Consider the following 19,034-nt stretch of genomic DNA (forward strand, 5'->3'; position numbering starts at 1 on the left):
TGCAGATGGCAACTGTCCACATTACGTTAGTCATTAGTCACAGAGAAAAATTTGAAAAGGGTGATGATGGCAGACTGGCTTACGTTGGGGGTGAGAAAACAGAGATTGAACGAGTGAATGTCGATACCCTAAATAGGTTCTTCGTGAATGACTTAGTAAAGGATATAGGGTACACTGATGTGTGCGAGCTTTACTGGCTTCAACCTGGGATGGAGTTGGATGGTGGGTTGAGGTTGCTTAGACGTGACATGGATGTGGTGGCTATGTATGAAGCAGCGATTGCTAATGGGAGGAGAATTGAGGTGTTCACTGAGCATCCAGTTAACCTTCCTGAGTTTGCAGAAGAAACTAATGAACCTGAACCGGAGCGTGAGAATTTAAATGTTACGAAAATCCAAGTCAAGCACAGAACCAAAGTGTGTGTTAGGAGACCCCCAACCCCAAAGAAGAAGCACAAGAGAGTGGTGAAGATTAAGGATCAAACCAGAGGAATGCCTGGACCAGATACCCAAACAAAGGATGATGCGGTGGACAAAGATGTTCATCCTACCACAACAAACATACAACAACCAAAAGTAGGCAGTGAGGAACCAACTCTCCCCACACACTCACCAAAGGTAACCTTTGAAGAGCCACCAAGGATCATTCAGACCCCAGATGCACCCACCGAACCCAATTTGTCTCCACATGAGCCATTGGACAAGACTCCTCCAAAGACTCAACAACCACATGTGTCAGTTGGAAGTGAAGAAACAGGGCACCCAAATCCAGTTTCTGCGGAGTCAGTGGCACCCACAGTTGATAAAGAGCCTGCGAATTCTAATGAGGTTTTCACACAATATATTCCACAACCTTGCAACGAACCAGAGTCTCAGGAGCAGAGCTTTCAACCTGAGAATGAAACACATTGCGAAGGTTCTCAACCTAGCAGTTCACAGCCTGAACCGTCTACAAACCCAGATGTGGGTGCTGGTAGTCCAAAGAAGCGGAAGAGACGATCAACAGTTAGGCCTCCTCCATCAGGACAAACCTTCATACCTAACCAGGATCCAAACAAGCATCATTCAATCTTTATACCTGTGGAGGGTGAAGATATGGCTGAGCCAAGTGCAGGGATGCATTGTTACGAGTCTGAAGAGCTGGATTCTGTTGCAAGTGATGATGAAGACAGTCAGCAAGCAGCATTTCCTCAAGCTAATCCCGATGCTCCAGTGAGGGACGTAAGGCTGGAGGTTGGGATGAAATTTGAGAATCTATAGCATTTCAAGAAGGCAGTTAGGAAGTTCAACATCAACCTAAGGCGCAGCATATTCTTTCCTAGAGTTGATTCAACTAGGTGCAAAGCCATATGTTATGAGGAGGATTACCCATGGCAGATATATTGTGCAAAATGGTCATTTCCATTAAGCTTCCAGGTGAAGACCTTTGTCAACGAACATACCTGCAGCAGAGTTAATAAGAACAAATCTGCGGATGGTAAATGGGTTGTAGAAGAGCTTGAGGACAAGATCCGTGACCATCCAGACATGAGTCAAAGGCAGGCTCAGGATTTTTTCAAGAAGGAGTTTGATGTGATTGTGAATGAGAGGAAGATATACCGTGCAATGGTGAAGGCGAAAGAACTAATAGAAGGATCGGAGATAGCTCAGTATGCACTTCTTCGGGATTATGCTAATGAAATAATAAGGACCAACCCTGGCTCAACCGTGAGGATTAGCACTGATTATGTCGAAGGGACTGGGTATAAATTCAAACGGATTTACATATGCTTGCAAGGTTGTAAGAAGGGCTTTACCAATGGCTGCAGGCCTTTTATCGGGTTAGATGGTACCTTTCTAAAGGGATACTACCCTGGGCAATTGTTGACTGCGATCGGTCACGATGCCAACAACCATATATACCCTATAGCCTATGCTGTGGTGGAGTGCAAATGCAAGGATAGTTGGAAGTGGTTTCTCGAACTTCTCCAAGAAGACGTAGGAGACGCAGCAATCAATGGAATCAACTTTATGTCAGACATGCAGAAGGTAATGGTATCAATTCTTATTGTTCCTGTATGTCTATTGATTTATTTTGCTATCCCATTATACAAGTTACAATGTATATGTCATTATGTCACTCATATGTTTGTATCTGAACAGGAGACCACCCCAGTTAGGCCACCCATTGCAAAAAGGCCACCAAAGAAGAGGAAGAATGTGAGGAGACCGCCACCATCTACTCAGCAACCACGACCTCCTCCACCTATTGTCAGCCCAACAACACCAACTACTACTAGTTCACCACCTCCAGCCTCTGATGTGCCACCCACCGTGACACCTCAAACTATGCAAGCTGCCTCCCAGGGAACTACATCAAGGTTCATGGAGTTCATGCCAACTCCCACAGTTCGAGTATCAACCTCAAGGAGGTGGCCGCAGCCAGCCTTCCGTCCACCAGCCAAAAAGGGGTCAACAACTGCACACTTGAAGGAGGGGTCAAGCGGAAGCAGCAACTCCACTCCAATTCCGTGAAGCAATAGTTTTATAAGTTATGTTTTTTGTGTAATCCTATTGGCAGTTTATCGCACAATCGTTGGACATGTCACAGACTATGCCGTATTTTCTTTACGTTTTGATAACTCTTAGCAGTATCTTGCACATTTGTGTAAGCCAGTTACTACATACTTATCAGGATATTATGCATGTCTTTGATGTTATTTTGGACCAGAAAGTAAACAACAATTGCAATTAGTACCAGCTAATTTTTGCATCTTACATAACTTATAAGGCTACCTCTGACTTTAATTGAAAAACAGTTGTGTACAAATGACATTTTTTGAATCGATCATGGGTAGATTTGTCATGATCTTACACTAACAACTACTAAGGATCAAACCCTCCTAAGAATCAGATACACAGTGCACACAGCATTACAAACAACAGCCATTGATATCATCATAAGCCAAAACCTAATTTTGCTAAACTCAGCTTCGAAGCTCCCTAATCTGGTGAGCATCTTCACTTGAGCCTCAGCCTCATCAACATCTTCCTGCATCCTTCTTTCCGACAGTGCTCTCCTCAAACCCTCACCCTCCCACTGCCCTTCGATTTCGTCTACCCATGCAAAGAAGTTGCAGTCCGAGTTCTATCCATGGCAAAAAACTAAAATCAGATGCACATTCAACTTCCACATAATAGGGTGTACAACGGGTTACCTTCCAATTGGGACAACGGACGAACCACCTCCCAGGATTCATCGCCGTCCCGGACTGTAACAGCGTCACCCCCAACCCACATAAACATCTGCCATTGAACTTCCTGTCCTGCGCCCGTTTTGAAATTGAGCTTCCAGAGACACTACCGCTGCCATTCGAAGGTGGAGTAAAGAGTTTTTGCCTCGACATTGGTATAATTTCGAAGATTATTGTGAATCTAGGGTTCGTGCTTTGGATGAAAGAATGTTTGAATTTGGGAAATTTGGGAATTGGGGGTAAATTATAACGGTCAGACATGTCAGCAATCCACATGTGCAGCCCCCCAAGCCATGTCACGCCGTGAAATGCCACGTAGGGAGTGTTACTGACGGAGTCAATGCCGGAATACGGATTGGTTAGTTTCGTCCCACGGAACTCATGATTGATGGATACATTTGGTAGTTTCTATCTTTTGTGGGTAGATTTGTCAGCGTTTTCAACTTCCGTGGTACAAATGGTAGTTTACTCAAAATGTAAAGTACTAGACACAATGAGTGAGAAATGGAAAAAGCTATAATCAATTTTATAATTTTCATAGTTATTGCTTAAGTTTTGTTTTAATATTATTGTTAATAATTTTAAAAGTATGTGTAAATTAATTAATAAAAAATGTTCTTGTAGAATAAAATACATAACAAAAGAAACAATAATATGATTACTTAATGATAGGGTGTTCGCGGTGCGGTTTGGTTCGGTTTTAAGGAAAAAAGTCATCCGATCCGAACGCTTAATTTATGTGCGGTGCGGTTTGGATGAACTTTTTTTGAAAATCCGATCCGATCCGATCCGATCCGATTACAAGCGGTTTGGATCGGTTTGGATTTGTGGTTTTTTAAATAAAAAAAATTAAATACATATAACATGTCTTAACATCAAATTTTAAATAATCAACAATAACATAACAAGTCTTAACATATCTTAAAAAGACAACGATAACATAACAATAGAAATAAAATTATAAGTTAGTTAAAATAAATAAATAAATAATATTTTAAACATAAAATATTTATTAAATAATAATAATACATGAATAATAGAAAAATGTATAACAAATTGAACATGTTATAAATATAATTGTAAATATAATAATAAAATAATAATATTATAGCACATTATGCGGTTTGGATTGGATTGAATCAGTTATGAAAAGTAGATCCGAAATTCGATCCAATCCAGCGGTTTGCAAAAAATAGAATCCAATCAAATCCGAATTAGTGCGGTTTTAATCGGTTTTCGGTTTGGATTGGATTGGATGAGCGATTTAATTTGGATCGGTTTGGATTTGAACACCCACATATAAATTATATTTTTAAATATATTTAAGATTTTAAAAATGATATTGTAAATCACCAAAAAAAAGATATTACATTTTAGTAGATACATTACATTTTCCTAAAACCCTAAAAATATCGAAACGTTTCGCAAACCCTATCAAATCTAAATTCCGAAACCTTAAAAGTCTCAAGCCCCTTACTTGGAGCTCATTCACACTCTCTTACCTCATCAATGGCAACCTCAATGCTGAAATCCCCAACCAAATTGCTCCACAATCAGCTCGCGCTCTCTTCCAATGCCAGTAGCAGAATCAGCACAAGGAGTAGCATCGTTGTTCCAGTTTCACACAAGAGAAGAAGCTCGCGTTTGTTCTCCATAGTGTCAATGGCTGCTTCTTCAACCACTCCTGTTCAGACTTTTCTTGAAAAGTCTCCACCTTCGCAGCAGAACCTTGGAGTCCCAATAATGGTGAATAGACTGATGGAAAATGAAAAATTTTCGTTTTTCTAGCTATTGGGTGTATGTTTCGATGCTCAAGTTTTGTTCTTTTTGTTTTTGGGTTAAATATAGTTGTTTTTGAACTCCCATTGCTTTTTGAAGGAAGAAGCTTCTTTTGTATCTCTTTATGTTTGACCATCGGAATTTGCTAATTTAGAGCAGCTTTCATGAATGACATTTTTATAACCAACTCTGTATTGGTTGAGTGATTGAGAAGTTTGTTCCTTTCATCAAACCAAATTAGTAGAATTCCTATTAATAAAGTCCGAGTAATAACCAACTTGAATTGGTCGAGCGATCGGCTCAATAGTTGTCCGCTCAAGCAAGTGTATGGTTCAAATCCCGCCTTGTGTAGATAGTAACTCAGCAGACCTTAAATGGAGCCTTGGTCCGTGAAAGATTAGTCCTTAGCTTGCCAGGATAAGGGATACTGCTGGAAACAAAAAAAGTCTGAATACTAGCAGTGAAGATGAAAGAAAAATTGCATTTTGTAAAGCTAAACTTTGAAAAAAGAAGATTACTTATTTTCGTTATGTTCGAAATTTTCAGGTTAATGCATGTACTGGGAAAATGGGAAAAGCTGTGATCAATGCAGCCGAAGCTGCTGGAGTGTATGTTGTTCCTGTGTCTTTTGGGTGTGAAGAGGAGGCTGGACAGACATTTCAGATTGGTGAAAAGGAGTTCCTTGTGCAAGGTCCTTCTGATAGAGAAACTGTGCTTGCATCTATCCATGATAAGTATCCGAATTTGATTGTTGTGGACTACACAGTGCCAAGTGCAGTTAATGGTATGTATGTTGAAGCATACATGTTTATTTTCTATGATATAATGCACAGTTTGAAATCTTGCTGTTAACAAATGAAACATGTTATAAAGTTGTATATACATAGTGTTTTTCTCACAATTTGATCTTGAAATGAAATGCATTACATTTCTCTTAGGCTTCTCTTTAGATTTTTGAGTATAGGAATTGATATTATGAAATTCGGTAGCAAAGAATCTGTGGAATGTACTTGGCTCTCTTGTTGATCGGTGTACATTTTAAATGAAATTCACGACGCATATCATGTTTTGCGGTGATGATAACATAATTGTATTTCTGAATTTATGATATATGAGTCGAAGTATTTTATGAAGACTCTTAATAGTATTGCCTCTACTTATGAAATTTCGCTTAGTTATTTACATTTTTCCTCATTTATTGTCATGCAGCCAATGCAGAGTTGTACTGTAAGGTTGGGGTTCCCTTTGTGATGGGTACCACCGGAGGAGATAGGGACCTCTTGCTTAAGACTGTTCAAGACTCGGGGCTTTATGCTGTGATATCGCCACAAATGGGGAAGCAGGTATTATGATTCCAGATAACCTTTTTCAATTTTCAGTATTTTTCACGTCTCTTATACTCCTGTATTCTGAAATCCTTATGCTGTTCTTGTATTATATTATTAGGTAGTTGCTTTTCTTGCGGCCATGGAAATTATGGCAGAGCAATTTCCTGGTGCCTTCTCTGGGTATAACTTACAGGTAGCTCTTTTTGCCACATTTTGGGGGCTGGGATTCGGCTCTAATTGAAACTAAATTGAATATATAGACCCAGAACTGAATTAGTTAATTAAATTTCTTATTACTTTAATGATAATAGCGGATAAGTTGCAGTTATGTTGAAACTACTATCATGCTTATTTTAGTTATACTGAGCAATAATACTAGGTTTCATCAACTTTTTAGTTGTTCTGTTTTTTCTTTAGAAAAGTTAAGCTTCTATTGATGTAACATTAAAATCTGATGCATTCTTCCAAGATATTAGGTAATGGAGTCTCATCAAGCAAGCAAAGTTGATGCATCTGGAACTGCGAAGGCTGTAATTTCCTGCTTCAACAAATTAGGCGTGGATTTCGATATGGATGAGGTGCGTTAGTTCATTTTATAGAACAGTATTCTCTTGATCATTGCCAAACTACTTGCTAGCTGAACCTTCTGTGTACATGGTAAGAATCTAGCTTATTAAATTCTCATATCAATGGCATGTCAAGGATTTTCATGTTTTGGATCACATATTCACATGCCAGTTACCATTAGATTTGCCTTGTCGGGTTGTCCGATTCACTGACAAACTAATTTTGCTTAGATTGAGTTATTGGTTGCAAAATGTAGTTGATTTTCAAAGTAGCATAAATATCACCCTTTCCTCTTTTCCGGATGAATTTGTCAGATACAATTGATCAGGGATCCAAAGGAACAACTTGAAATGGTTGGTGTCCCAGAGGAACACTTGTTAGGTCATGCTTTTCATATGTATCATTTGACATCACCGGACGACACGTAAGAAACAAACGTCACAAACCATTCTCCTCGTTCTCTTTCACATGTTTTAACCATCTTCTTTTTACCGGCTAATACACTTATCGCTTGCTGCAGAGTTACATTCGAGTTCCAACACAACGTTTGCGGTAGATCAATATATGCTGAGGGTACCGTTGATGCTGTACTATTTCTTGCTAAAAAGGTACTCAAACTTGCCTTAATGTAAATTGCATTTGACACCTATATGTGATTAAAGTAGTATTCATTTCTTCAAAGATGCATTTACTACTAGATTGATTGTCCAAAAACCACCCTAAATCATTTGTCTTGTTTAGCTTTTGGTGTCAAAATAGATTCATCAAGTAATGCATTATTGGAAAAGGTCGATTTGTATACAGACCCATTTTATATTGCTTCTAATGACAAGTCAAATTATAATATATGATTCAATGTCTATGTTGGCAATGTATTTTCATATTAATATTCTGTTGTCATGTGCACTGTTTGCAATCTTTGATTGTTGATTTTATATGAGTGCAGATTGAAGAGAAGGATAATAAAAGATTATACAACATGATTGATGTTCTTAGAGAAGGCAACATGAGATGAGAAGCTATGGTTCGGATCTCAGTTTGTACAAGTTGCTAAGAAGAGATTTGATATATCCCTATGGTTTTTGAAAACCAATCAGTAATTTAGCTTCTATTTATTTTTCCTTTTGTTTTTGGATGAGAATAATGTAGCTTCTATTTAATTGTTCTCATGTTGAGGATAGTAGTATTATCGGGAACAAGAATTTAACTTCGGTTTCTAAAATCTTGCAATCACTTTTTCTCTCTTTTAATTTTCTAGTATCATTAAATATAAAATAAACATGTAATACCTATCACCAATATTTCAAATAAAAGAGATTACATATACAGGAATAGCTTAAATGTCAATCTAGAGAAATATGAACTCAACAATTTTCTTTAGAAAAAATAATTCAAGTTCAAAATTACTTATAACCAAATGCTCTTGCGGAAAGAAATATAGAATTTTAAAACATAATTCCCAAAAATAATTTGTTCCCAAAAGTGGGAATTGAGTGCAGATTAAATAGTAGGACTACCTTCACCAAACTTAAGAGATGTCAATCAAACTTGATAAATATTAGAAATATCAGATTGTTCATAGAGTAGGAATACCTTAAACCAAGGAGGTCCACACCAATCAACACCACAACCAATTATGCAATGGTTCAACAACCATTTCTAAAAGTCTAAACTAAATCTCTAGTTCCCTTCAATTTACAAACATTTTAAGTTGTCATAATCTACTTGTCACATCTAATAGAATACAGTTTTTTGTCCTAAAAAAAAAAAAAAAACTGAAAAGCAAATTCTTGATGGATTTTCATATCCTAAAATTCAGCTGATCCATCCCCTTCTGAAAACTGTTAGCACTCAGCAGTAATTTTGGGCTTGTAATATGCCAAAACTAAAGCCAGAACAATCATTGGTCTCAACCAGCTGCGACAGCATCAGCTCTAGGATTTGTATCCATTAGTTGATGCAGCTTTGCCCCAGAGTTTGATTTGTTCTCACAAAAATCAGTTTCCTCAGCAGTTCTATCATCAGAACTAGAATTATTGTTAACTCTTGATAGTAAGTTTTCTGTACTCACAGGGGTAGCCCTGTTGCTGTCAGTGTTGTTCAAAACTATCTCATCTGCTGGTCCCAGTTGAGCATTTTTCAGTTTTTCCTGAATTCAATTAATTAAATAATTAGTCTGGGAAAATATATCTATGAAGCACAAAGATACAAGAAAGGATATTATAGAAAAATACCCTTAATGTAGTATTCTCCACCCTCAGTTTCTCAGAACTGTCACTCAATTGATTTATCTCTGATTTCAACGACACATTCTCAGCAGTCAAGTTTTCGACTTTTCGTGCCAATTCTTCAGCCTCAGCCTGATCAGACAAAATATGAACGTTACTGACAAGGTTTCAACTTTTGATTGTTTTTTAGTATTTCATGATAGACAAGCATTGCATAAAGAAAATAAGTCAATGAAACAAAACTGCAATATGTAAATATATATACCTGCTTCCTTAGCCTGGACCTTCTGGCAGATTCACGGTTTGACTGTTTCCTCCTCTCACGTTTCAGCTCACGCTCGTTCTAAGAGAATTCAAACACGATGAAGATTCATCATTACTATTAGCATGCATTTCATAAGCACTTCAAATGAACCATATGTGAATACTGAATAGTAACCACTGGGAAGTGATCATTCATAATCTGGTCATACCTGTATCCAAGCTTCTGAAGGCATAACTGCACAAGGTTGTGGCCCATTTGGGGAATTTGTCCTAGGATGTAGAGATGCAGGGTTCATCAACTCCAGTGCTGTGGTCATACCTGAAGAAACAACAGGTGCAGCTAATGTTCCTGTAATACTGATTGGGGCAGTTGCAATCGTCTTATTGGCTGCATTCTCTTTAGGGGCCGGACTGTCTTGTATCTCAGTTTTCCCTTCCCCGTCTGCTTGTGCAGTAGGTATTTATAAGTACCAATACAAAGAATTATTTTGACAACAATACTCTAGAATGAATATTTCCATATACTCGTATATAAGTATTGTATTCAGGATGTTAAGTAACAGACATTGATCACCGGTAACTGCATGAATAGGATACAAGGAAGTAATAACTTGACCATCTAAAGTCTGAAAACCAGGTAATCTCACCTTAACATTAGTCACACCAAAAGGAATATAAAAGTTTGCATAATTTCACCATATCGTACACAAACAACAGGAGCAACAACTAATCAGAAACATACTTGATGAACTGATTGACCTCATACATAAAGTAATGACTAGAGAAGCATGATTATGATCCAGGACAAGTATTAAATTCATTCAAGAGGTCACATTTAGTGAAGAACAAGTCATACCAGTTGTTGGTGTTCCATCACGTCTTCTTTTCCTTGTTTGATTAGTCTGGGCATAGCATTGGCAAATATCATAAGTATTTTAAGTTACAATAACAACAAAGTCTTATCCCACTAGGTGGGTCCGGCTATCAAAATATTAGTAGATTCTTACCCCTGCAGTGTTGCCATCACTTCCATCACTGGAACCTTCAGTGTCCACACTGTTGACATCATAAATGTATTCAGTTACATATATGATCCCAATAGAATAGCACGCTCATGGTCCAATCTTCTATACTAAAGGAGAGGAAGAATATTCATTTCAATTATATAATACAGAAGGAAAAGTGGCATACCTCTGTGATAGCCTGTTTTCCGCTCCACGCTCTGCACTTCCAGTGTTGCCATTGCCTATTGACATTGCCAGCCCATCAAATCCTTTCAATTTTTTCATTAAACCCTGATCAGTATTTCCAGATAATTTGGTTGGTGTTTCTACGCTTGAAGGAGTCCCAGCCTGCATTATTTCATTATCAAGACTCAATTTTTTTTTTTACAATGTTCAGGAAATCAAGAGAGTAGGAAATGATTTCGGAGAAATCCAAAACTTACAGCAGGCGAAGTCGGAACTCCCTGACCATGTGCATGAGGCCCCTATATTTTATCAAATGAGACTCATAAGCTAATAGGAAAAACTTGTACCAACAGGGCATATATAAAGAATGGAAAACTTTTGTATTGACCACTTCAGTGTTCATAAATCAATTGCCAAGGTTCATTACAAGAATATCAAAGAATGATGTTATAAACAGTTTCAAGAATTCATACTTACAATAGCAACTGCAGGGTGAGCATAAACCCCTCCATGCGAATAGATTGCTGCATAAGGCGGCCCATAAGGTGGCATCATAGGCTGGAAGAAACATAAGTTGGTAAATTATTCATCTCCACCAGGACGTATCACAACATCTACTCAAAAACAAAGAATGGTGATAAGTACAATACAATAATACCTGTGGTGGTCCCCACATGTATGGATGAGGAGCATGACCATTAGCCACAGCCGAGTTATAGTATGGGGGCATGTTGACTCTTGGTCCATAATATGCCTGAGAATATATATACTTTAAAGTCACCATAAGTAATTTCTAGAAGGTAGTTATTTTCAAAAGATAAAGCAAACCAAAAGGCCAAAATTAATTGAATAATGATTGGAGAACGCATAATTATAGTGCACCATGATCCTATCCTGCAACAATGATTGATAATCCAAACGTTTCCTACCAAATAGACATCTTTCATTGATTCAAATAACTAAGAATGGAAATATGCAGACAACAGTTTTCAAATACTTCATAGCGAAAATGCGGACATGTCTTTTAAACAAGAGGTAGCTAACATTTTATTTAGTGGAAGTGAAGTGAAGGAAAACTTAGGTAACCTGCATGGCACTCCAATCAGGATAAACATGAATATTTTGCTGGTTGGTCTGATTGGTCTGATCCTGTAAGTAAATTTGGAACAATAGTGGTTAGCCACAACCTTCTCCTTCATTGTTTCCATACACACAAAGAAACTGTTCTTAGCTTACCGTTGCTACCGGTGAAGATGACTTTTCAATCTTGGTGGATTTTCCTTCCTCACTGTTTCCCATTAGGTAAGCACCAAAAGAAAACCCAACAACAGTGATTTGGCTGCATTAACAGGAAACCATGTCAGCAACTATCAGCGAGAAAAATGTTGCAATGAAGAAAAGCTAAAATCATAAGCCAAGATTTATGCACTTCAAAACCAACACTTGATCTTAGTCTCCTAGATAGAAGCTAAACATAATCTCTAATCTAAAAACAAATAGTTAATAGGTTATAATGGCAAAAACAAAAAATTAACAAATTCTGCAGAAAGGAAGAGCAATTCCAACATTCAAATCATAGCTCAATAAATAAAACATCAATCACTGAAATCAAAGGGGTAAAGGCAGTGAGAAATTTAGTTCTGTTGAGAAATTCTTAACTACAAACCACATGGCACCACACAAAGATTCATATTTTTTTCTTGATAAGGACAACAAAAAACAATGAAATCAAAGACATGACTAGCTGGTAAATGAAGGAAAGTAAAGGGGTCAATTATGTCATTTTACTACCCCAAAAGGGAAGAGAGAGAGAGTGATGAACTCAAACTAACACGGCATAAGATGGACACAATCAAACCCAAAAGGACAAATCCAGGAAGTTAATGACCAAAAGGTCCCTACAAAACCAAACCTTTCTATCACTTCAATATGGTAACAGGACTATTGAATCTTCTGAATTTGCTTCTTTATACCTAGTTAGTAGATTATAATTTATAGGTTCTATCCTGATTCAATAACCCCCAACCTTCTCTATTCTCTACCCTTACTCCTATTCACCTATTTTATATAAGGAAAATTAAATTCACAAAAAAAAAGTTACCAAACAAACATCCAAAAAACACAAAATTGAATGAATCAAAACACAGACAGCACAGAAATTGATATATTTTAGTTCCTACAATAAGAGATCCATGCAAATCCCAAATCTAGCCTTGTTTAATTAGCTAAAAGTATAGAACTACAAAACAGTGAAATTTTTTTTGTAGATGTTAGACTTCAATTTCCACGAAACAAAACAAAAGTTTCAAAATGGACCACATAATCTCTTCTGCATCTCTCTCAATCTCACTCTCTCCTAATCCTCTTCATAGATTTCTCAAAAATTTTCACTTAATCATAAAAATTTAAAGTTTCATGAATTCAAGTTTCTCTTCTAAAATCCATGAATGAAAATTAAAGGAGTAAAATTTCCCAGTTTAGAACCCAAAAAAAAAGAGTGCTGGAAATTCCACGTACCTGAAAAAAAACGCGCAATTCTTCTCGTCACCGAAAATTAAAATAAAAAAAATTCTCAGCTAAAACCAAACAAAACAAAAGAGAAAAAAAAATGAAGAAGCAATCCGCGTAGCTCAAATGAAGGTTTGAAATGAGAAATCACGCATTTTGTGTCTCTCTACTTTCTCTCTCTATAAAAAACGAGGGAAAGAAAGGTTTGAAGAGAGAGAAAGGTGGGGGTGGTGAAGAAGGAGGAGAAAGAGAAGGAGAAGGAGAATGAGAGAAAGAAACTCCACGTCACTATACACGTGTCGTATGTAGGGTTTTCCGTATGTATACGATGTATAAATACTGTGGGAAAATCCGTATACGGTGGTGAGGGAGGGAGTGTGGTGGTTGTTGAGCTGGCTTATCGCAAATAGCGCTGGCCATTTATTTATTCTCAATTAATCGTGGCTGTACACGTGGTGATTGCTTAAGGTGGCAGGGTCCATCCTAGCCTGCCATTCATGTGGGCTTACGTGGCCGTTGAATTTCAAAAATCAACTAAAAAAGGAAATTTTAAATTTCTTTTTGATAAGCTAGAAATTTTTAAATCAGTAGTTTTTTTTTTTTTAATTATGTTACTACAAAGAATTCCGCTTATACTACACCTGGTATATAATCGGTTACAAATCTAGATAAACAAGAATACTTGTGTTAGGCCTTCGTGAATCAATATAAAAATTTAGTCGAATTTTCATGACATGTATCAAATACATTATTGCGCTAAAATTAGGTTATTGTCTAAAAACAACGTATTGTATGACTTGTGCACAGTGTCAAATGAGTAAGGGTCGCTGTAGTGTCAGGTATAGTGTTAAATGAGCAAGGATTCACATATTTTCGTGAACGGACAATGGTAAATAAGCTAATTCACAAAGAAAAAGGTAAAGGTCGAAGCGACAGAAGGTTGAGATTTGGGACATGGAACATAGGCACTCTAACAGGAAAATCCACGGAGGTGGTGGATACCATGATAAGGAGGAAGATTAACATCATGTGCATACATGAAACAAAATGGATCGACGCGAAAGTTAGGGAGTTGGATACCTTCGGGTTCAAATTTTGGTATACAAAAAGGTGAAGAATAGGAATATAGTAGGTATTATCGTGGATAAGCAGTGGAAGAAGAACATTGTGGATGCCAAGAGGGTGGGTGATCGGAACATCTCTATCAAACTTGTGGTGGAAGGAAGTACTTTTCATGTGATTAGAACCTATGCACCGCAAGTGGGTTCGGACGAGCAATACAAGATAAGGTTTTGGGAGGATCTAGAGAATTTGGTCCAAGACATACATTCGGGAGATAAGATTTTCTAAGGAGGAGATTTAAATGGCCATGTTGGAAGAGAAGTGACTGGGTATGGAAGTATACACGGAGGCCATGGTTCTGGAGTGGTCAATATCGAGGGTAAAACTATTTTAGATTTTTCATCAACCTTTGACCTTCTCATCGCAAATACATATTTTAAAAAGAGATATAAACATCTTATAACCTATAGGAGTGGCATGACAAGCTCTCAAATTGACTTCTTCTTGTTGAGGAGAGTCGACAGAAAATTTTGCATTAATTGTAAAATTATTCCAGGAGATAGTTTAACAACACAACATAGGATGCTCGTCATGAATTTTTGCGTTGAGCAAAAGTTGAAAAAAAGACATCATACGAAAAACCAAGGACGAGGTGGTGGCGGATGAAATGTGAGGAATAAGGAAGTTTCTTAAGACGAGTAGATGTGGAGGGAGATGGTAGAAGTTATTAGAAGAACAACAAAAAAAAGTTTTGGTGAATCTAGAAGAATATGACCAAGAGACAAGGAGTCCTGGTAGAAGAATGCGAGTGTACAAGAAAATATAAAGGAAAAAAGGGAGTGCTTTAAAGAGTGGTATTTGTGCCACAATGCAGATAATTAAGAAAAATATGAGGCAGCTAAGAAAGAGACAAAGTGGCTGTAAGTGAAGTAAGAATAAGAGTATATGAGGATCTCTACCAATCCTTAGGTACGAAGGAAGGAGAAAAAAGTATATACAAAATCGCAAAGAGACGTGAAAGAAGAACGAGAGACTTGGATCAGGTTAAGTATATAAAGAATAAAGATGGAGAGATTTTGGCTCAAGATGAGAATATCAATGAAAGGTAGAAGAGCTACTTCTACGAGTTATTTAATGAACGACAGAAGACTCTTACGAGCCTTGGTCAGTTATGCATGATGGAGGAAGATAAAAACTTTGGCTACTATCGAAGGATTCGAAATCTCGAGGTAAAAGAGGCTCTAAAGCGGATGAAAAATGACATGGAAGTAGAACCCAATAATATTCCAATTGAAGTTTGGAAGGGCCTTGGAGAGAAAGGTATCAGTTGGTTAACTAAGCTTTTTAATGAGATTTTAACGTCAAAGAAGATGCTAGATAAGTGGAGAACGATTACCTTGGTACCGATCTACAAGAATAAGGGGGATATACAGAGTTGCAAAAATTATAGAAGGATCAAACTCATGAGTCATACCATGAAGTTATGGGAAAGGGTGATAGAACGGAGGCTGAGACAAGAGGCACAAGTAACAGAGAACCAATTTGATTTTATGTCAGGTATATACCACTGAAGCTACATACTTGTTAAGAAGGATGATGGAGAGGTATCATAGTAATAAAAGGGATCTACATATGGTGTTTATTGATTTGGAAAAAGCGTACGATAGGGTGCCAAGAGAGGACTTATGGAAGGTTTTGAAAATGAAGAGAGTAAGGATCACATATATTCACGCAATTAAAAACATATATGATGGAGCTACAACTAGTTTGAAAACTCAAGGTGGTGTGACAGAGAAATTTTTTATTGTTATAAGATTACACAGGGATCATCCTTAAATCCATATCTTTTCACATTAATGTTGAAAGTACTCACAGAGTATATCCAAGAGCCTGTCCATGGTACATGCTTTTTGTCAATGATATCGTCCTTATGGGAGAGTCAAGTGAAGACCTAAATAAGAAGTTGGATTTATGGAGAGAAGCTCTAGAAGTGTATGGTCTGCACATAAGTCGTAGTAAGACGGAATATATAGAATTTAAGCTCGGCTGCCAAAGGAAAAACCCTAATACAGAGGTAAATATTGGAGAAAATATCCTACGAAAAGTTAAAAGTTTTAAGTATCTTTAGTGTATCATACAGGATAATGGTGAGATTGAATACGATGTAAATCATAGGATCCAAGTAGGTTAGTCAAAATGGCGGAGTGCGTCTAATTTTATATGTGACAAAAAAAGTGCCTTTAAAACTTAAAGGTAAATTATATCGCACTGCTATCAAACCGGCTATGCTTTATGGTACAGAGTGTTAGGCGGCCAAATAGGAACACGAATATAAGTTAAGTGTGGCAGAGATGAAGATGTTGAGATGGATGAGTGGTCATACGCGATTGGATAGAATAAGGAACGAAGATATAAGAGAGAGTTGGAGTAGCACCTACTGTGAAAAAGATGGTAGAATCGCGTCTTATGTGGTTTGGACATGTGAGAAGAAGACCGACAAAGCACCCAGTGAGAAGTGCGGATGAGATGGAAGAAGGACATGGGGTGAAAGATAGAGGAAGACCTAGGAAGACCATCCATGAGGTGGTCAAACAAAATTTGCATGTAATGGTCTCTCTGTAGACATGATACATGATAGAGCTTAATAACATTGTTTGATCCATGTAGCCGATCCCACCTAATGAGACAAGACTTTGTTGTTGTTGTTATTATGTTACTACCAAAGATAAATAATGCAACATATTTAAATGAAATAAATTGAAGATTTTTTCTTTCAATGATGCATAGGATAAATTTTAGATCCAGATTGTTCGATCAGGTCAAAATTTATCCAACAATAAATTTTGTTATCTTAGAGCATCTCCAATACTTAGTTTTAATTTTATTTTATTTTGGATCTCATACAATATCACATAAATATTTGGGGGAATATATATATATATATATATATATATATATATATATATATATATATATATATATATATATATATATATATATATATATCATAAAAATTGATTTGAAACTCAATATGAAATTTATTACTCTAATGCTTAGTATCATTTCAATTTAATAAGATTACATAACAAAGTTTTAATGTTCATTTAATGAATATATAAATAGCAGCATTTTATTAGTTTTTTTTAAATGATACGGTATCTCCTTACTAATATTAGTATCATTTCAAAGATTATATCCAATACAAAATTTAATTTTAAATCAGTAAACAGATATTATAAAAATTCAATTACTGTAAAAGTCGAAACTGATTCCCAGAAAATATCCCATTAGAATTACTCTTACGACTATTTTTAAAAGGCTACTATTTTTTAGAAGTATCAATAGTCACTTATTTTCAGGTTACTAATTTTCTTCAATTTTTTTATGTTAAACAATCATTAGCTCTTACACATAGTCTTATAACTTTGAGAGACCTGTATTTTTAATAAACAGATATTCAACTTTGGTAACTGCTATCCCTTTATAAGAAACATTCATTCTCTTGAAATAACATGACTATTTTAATCACTTCCATAAGAAGAATTGTATTACGCTCCTAAGTATTTCCTTCCCTACATATATCAATCACTTCATCATTGTCGATTTTAGGTACATGTATTTTTTGTTGAAGGTCATTTTTTGAAAATCAAACAAGCTCAACACACTCGGTGGAGCATACAACAAACTATAGATACGAAGCAACTCCTATGTTATCTCTGGCATAACCATCAACAACATGAGTTAGTTTCACACCATTCCTTAGATCTACAAAACGATCTTGCAATGCATTCCACCACGACCGCTGTCTTATTCTGGAAAATGAATTCATTTCTACACAACTAGATATTCCATATAACTGAGAAGAACCCCACAAACCATGTTTTATGCTCATCTTTTCTCATAGGCATCATCCTCCAGCTCTCAAAATGTTCTCTTATGGACCCCGGGATGCACCAGGCCCGACCCACTTGAGCGATCCATGCGCACCATACCTGCCAAACAAACTCGCACGTAACAAAAAAATGTTGAACAGATTCAACTTCCTTGTTGCACATCGCACAGAGATTATCATTCTGAGCAATGATGCCGAATCTACTCAATCAATCCTTTGTATTAACTCAACCTACTAGCACAAACCAATTAAACAGCCCAATTACGAATCATTTGTTATTTGAAACCAAGAAAAGTCTTGAAAAGGAGTCTTTCAACTTTCTCGACTGTAGTCATGTATCGTCCCAAAATCTGGTTGATCTACCATCACCTACTTCTATAGCAAGTCCATCAATAATCTTCTGCCTAACAATTTGCTCTTTTATTTGCAGGTTGCATATATCTTTCCACGGACCCCCTTTTGTTGGTAGAGCTTGAGTAGACAATAACTGGCTGGGGTTCAGATTAGTGCACGAGCATACAATCTTCTTCTAAAGTGGACAATCTTTCTTAGAAAATCTCCACCGACGGTGTTACGAACCATTGCATCTCCTACACCTAGCCCTCCTAGTTTCTTCGGTACCTGTATCAACTCCCACTTTACAAGAGGCAACCCCGGTCTTCCATCATTCTTTCCCCAAAAGAACCTCTACTGTAGCAAAATTAATTTTTTTGCCACTGCAGCTGGCATTTTATACAAGCTGAGATAATAAATAGGTAGTCTATTGATAACTGACTTGATGAGAACCAGCTTCCCTGCTTTACTAAGAACTTTTGCTTTTCACAAACTAAGTTTCTCCTCCACCTTATCTATTATTGCCTTCCATGTTTTTACCAGTCTTGGGTTTGCTCCAAGATTAATACTCAAATACTTCACCGAGAGAGTTACCGCCCAGCACCCTAGTAGTCCACATATCCAATCCACCCACTTTTGACTGCAATTTAT

At 36.8% G+C, this 19,034-nt stretch overlaps 2 protein-coding genes and 1 pseudogene across 2 annotated transcripts; 2 read left to right on the plus strand and 1 right to left on the minus strand.

Moving 5' to 3' along the window:
- Nucleotides 1-5: 5 nt before the first annotated feature.
- LOC148572836 (uncharacterized) lies at nucleotides 6-2,513 on the plus strand (annotated as a pseudogene).
- Nucleotides 2,514-4,609: 2,096 nt separating this feature from the next.
- Nucleotides 4,610-8,128, plus strand: LOC107622844 (4-hydroxy-tetrahydrodipicolinate reductase 2, chloroplastic). Its single transcript, XM_016324892.3, has 8 exons — nucleotides 4,610-4,978; nucleotides 5,558-5,795; nucleotides 6,221-6,354; nucleotides 6,458-6,532; nucleotides 6,816-6,917; nucleotides 7,221-7,330; nucleotides 7,427-7,514; nucleotides 7,853-8,128. The coding sequence occupies exons 1-8, from the start codon at nucleotides 4,742-4,744 to the stop codon at nucleotides 7,919-7,921; spliced, it is 1,053 nt and encodes a 350-aa protein (XP_016180378.1). The 5' UTR covers nucleotides 4,610-4,741; the 3' UTR covers nucleotides 7,922-8,128.
- Nucleotides 8,129-8,442: 314 nt separating this feature from the next.
- LOC107622836 (common plant regulatory factor 1) lies at nucleotides 8,443-13,403 on the minus strand. The gene is made up of 13 exons (XM_016324881.3): nucleotides 13,106-13,403; nucleotides 11,825-11,927; nucleotides 11,675-11,737; nucleotides 11,247-11,342; nucleotides 11,066-11,146; nucleotides 10,846-10,887; nucleotides 10,590-10,750; nucleotides 10,406-10,454; nucleotides 10,255-10,300; nucleotides 9,608-9,840; nucleotides 9,400-9,477; nucleotides 9,141-9,266; nucleotides 8,443-9,055 (listed from the first exon to the last, which is right to left on the minus strand). The coding sequence occupies exons 2-13, from the start codon at nucleotides 11,885-11,887 to the stop codon at nucleotides 8,816-8,818; spliced, it is 1,278 nt and encodes a 425-aa protein (XP_016180367.1). The 5' UTR covers nucleotides 11,888-11,927; nucleotides 13,106-13,403; the 3' UTR covers nucleotides 8,443-8,815.
- Between the last annotated feature and the right edge of the window lie 5,631 nt (nucleotides 13,404-19,034).

Source organism: Arachis ipaensis, chromosome B2, assembly GCF_059453495.1.
Source record: "Arachis ipaensis isolate K30076 ecotype BB chromosome B2, ASM5945349v1, whole genome shotgun sequence".
NCBI lineage: Eukaryota > Viridiplantae > Streptophyta > Magnoliopsida > Fabales > Fabaceae > Arachis > Arachis ipaensis.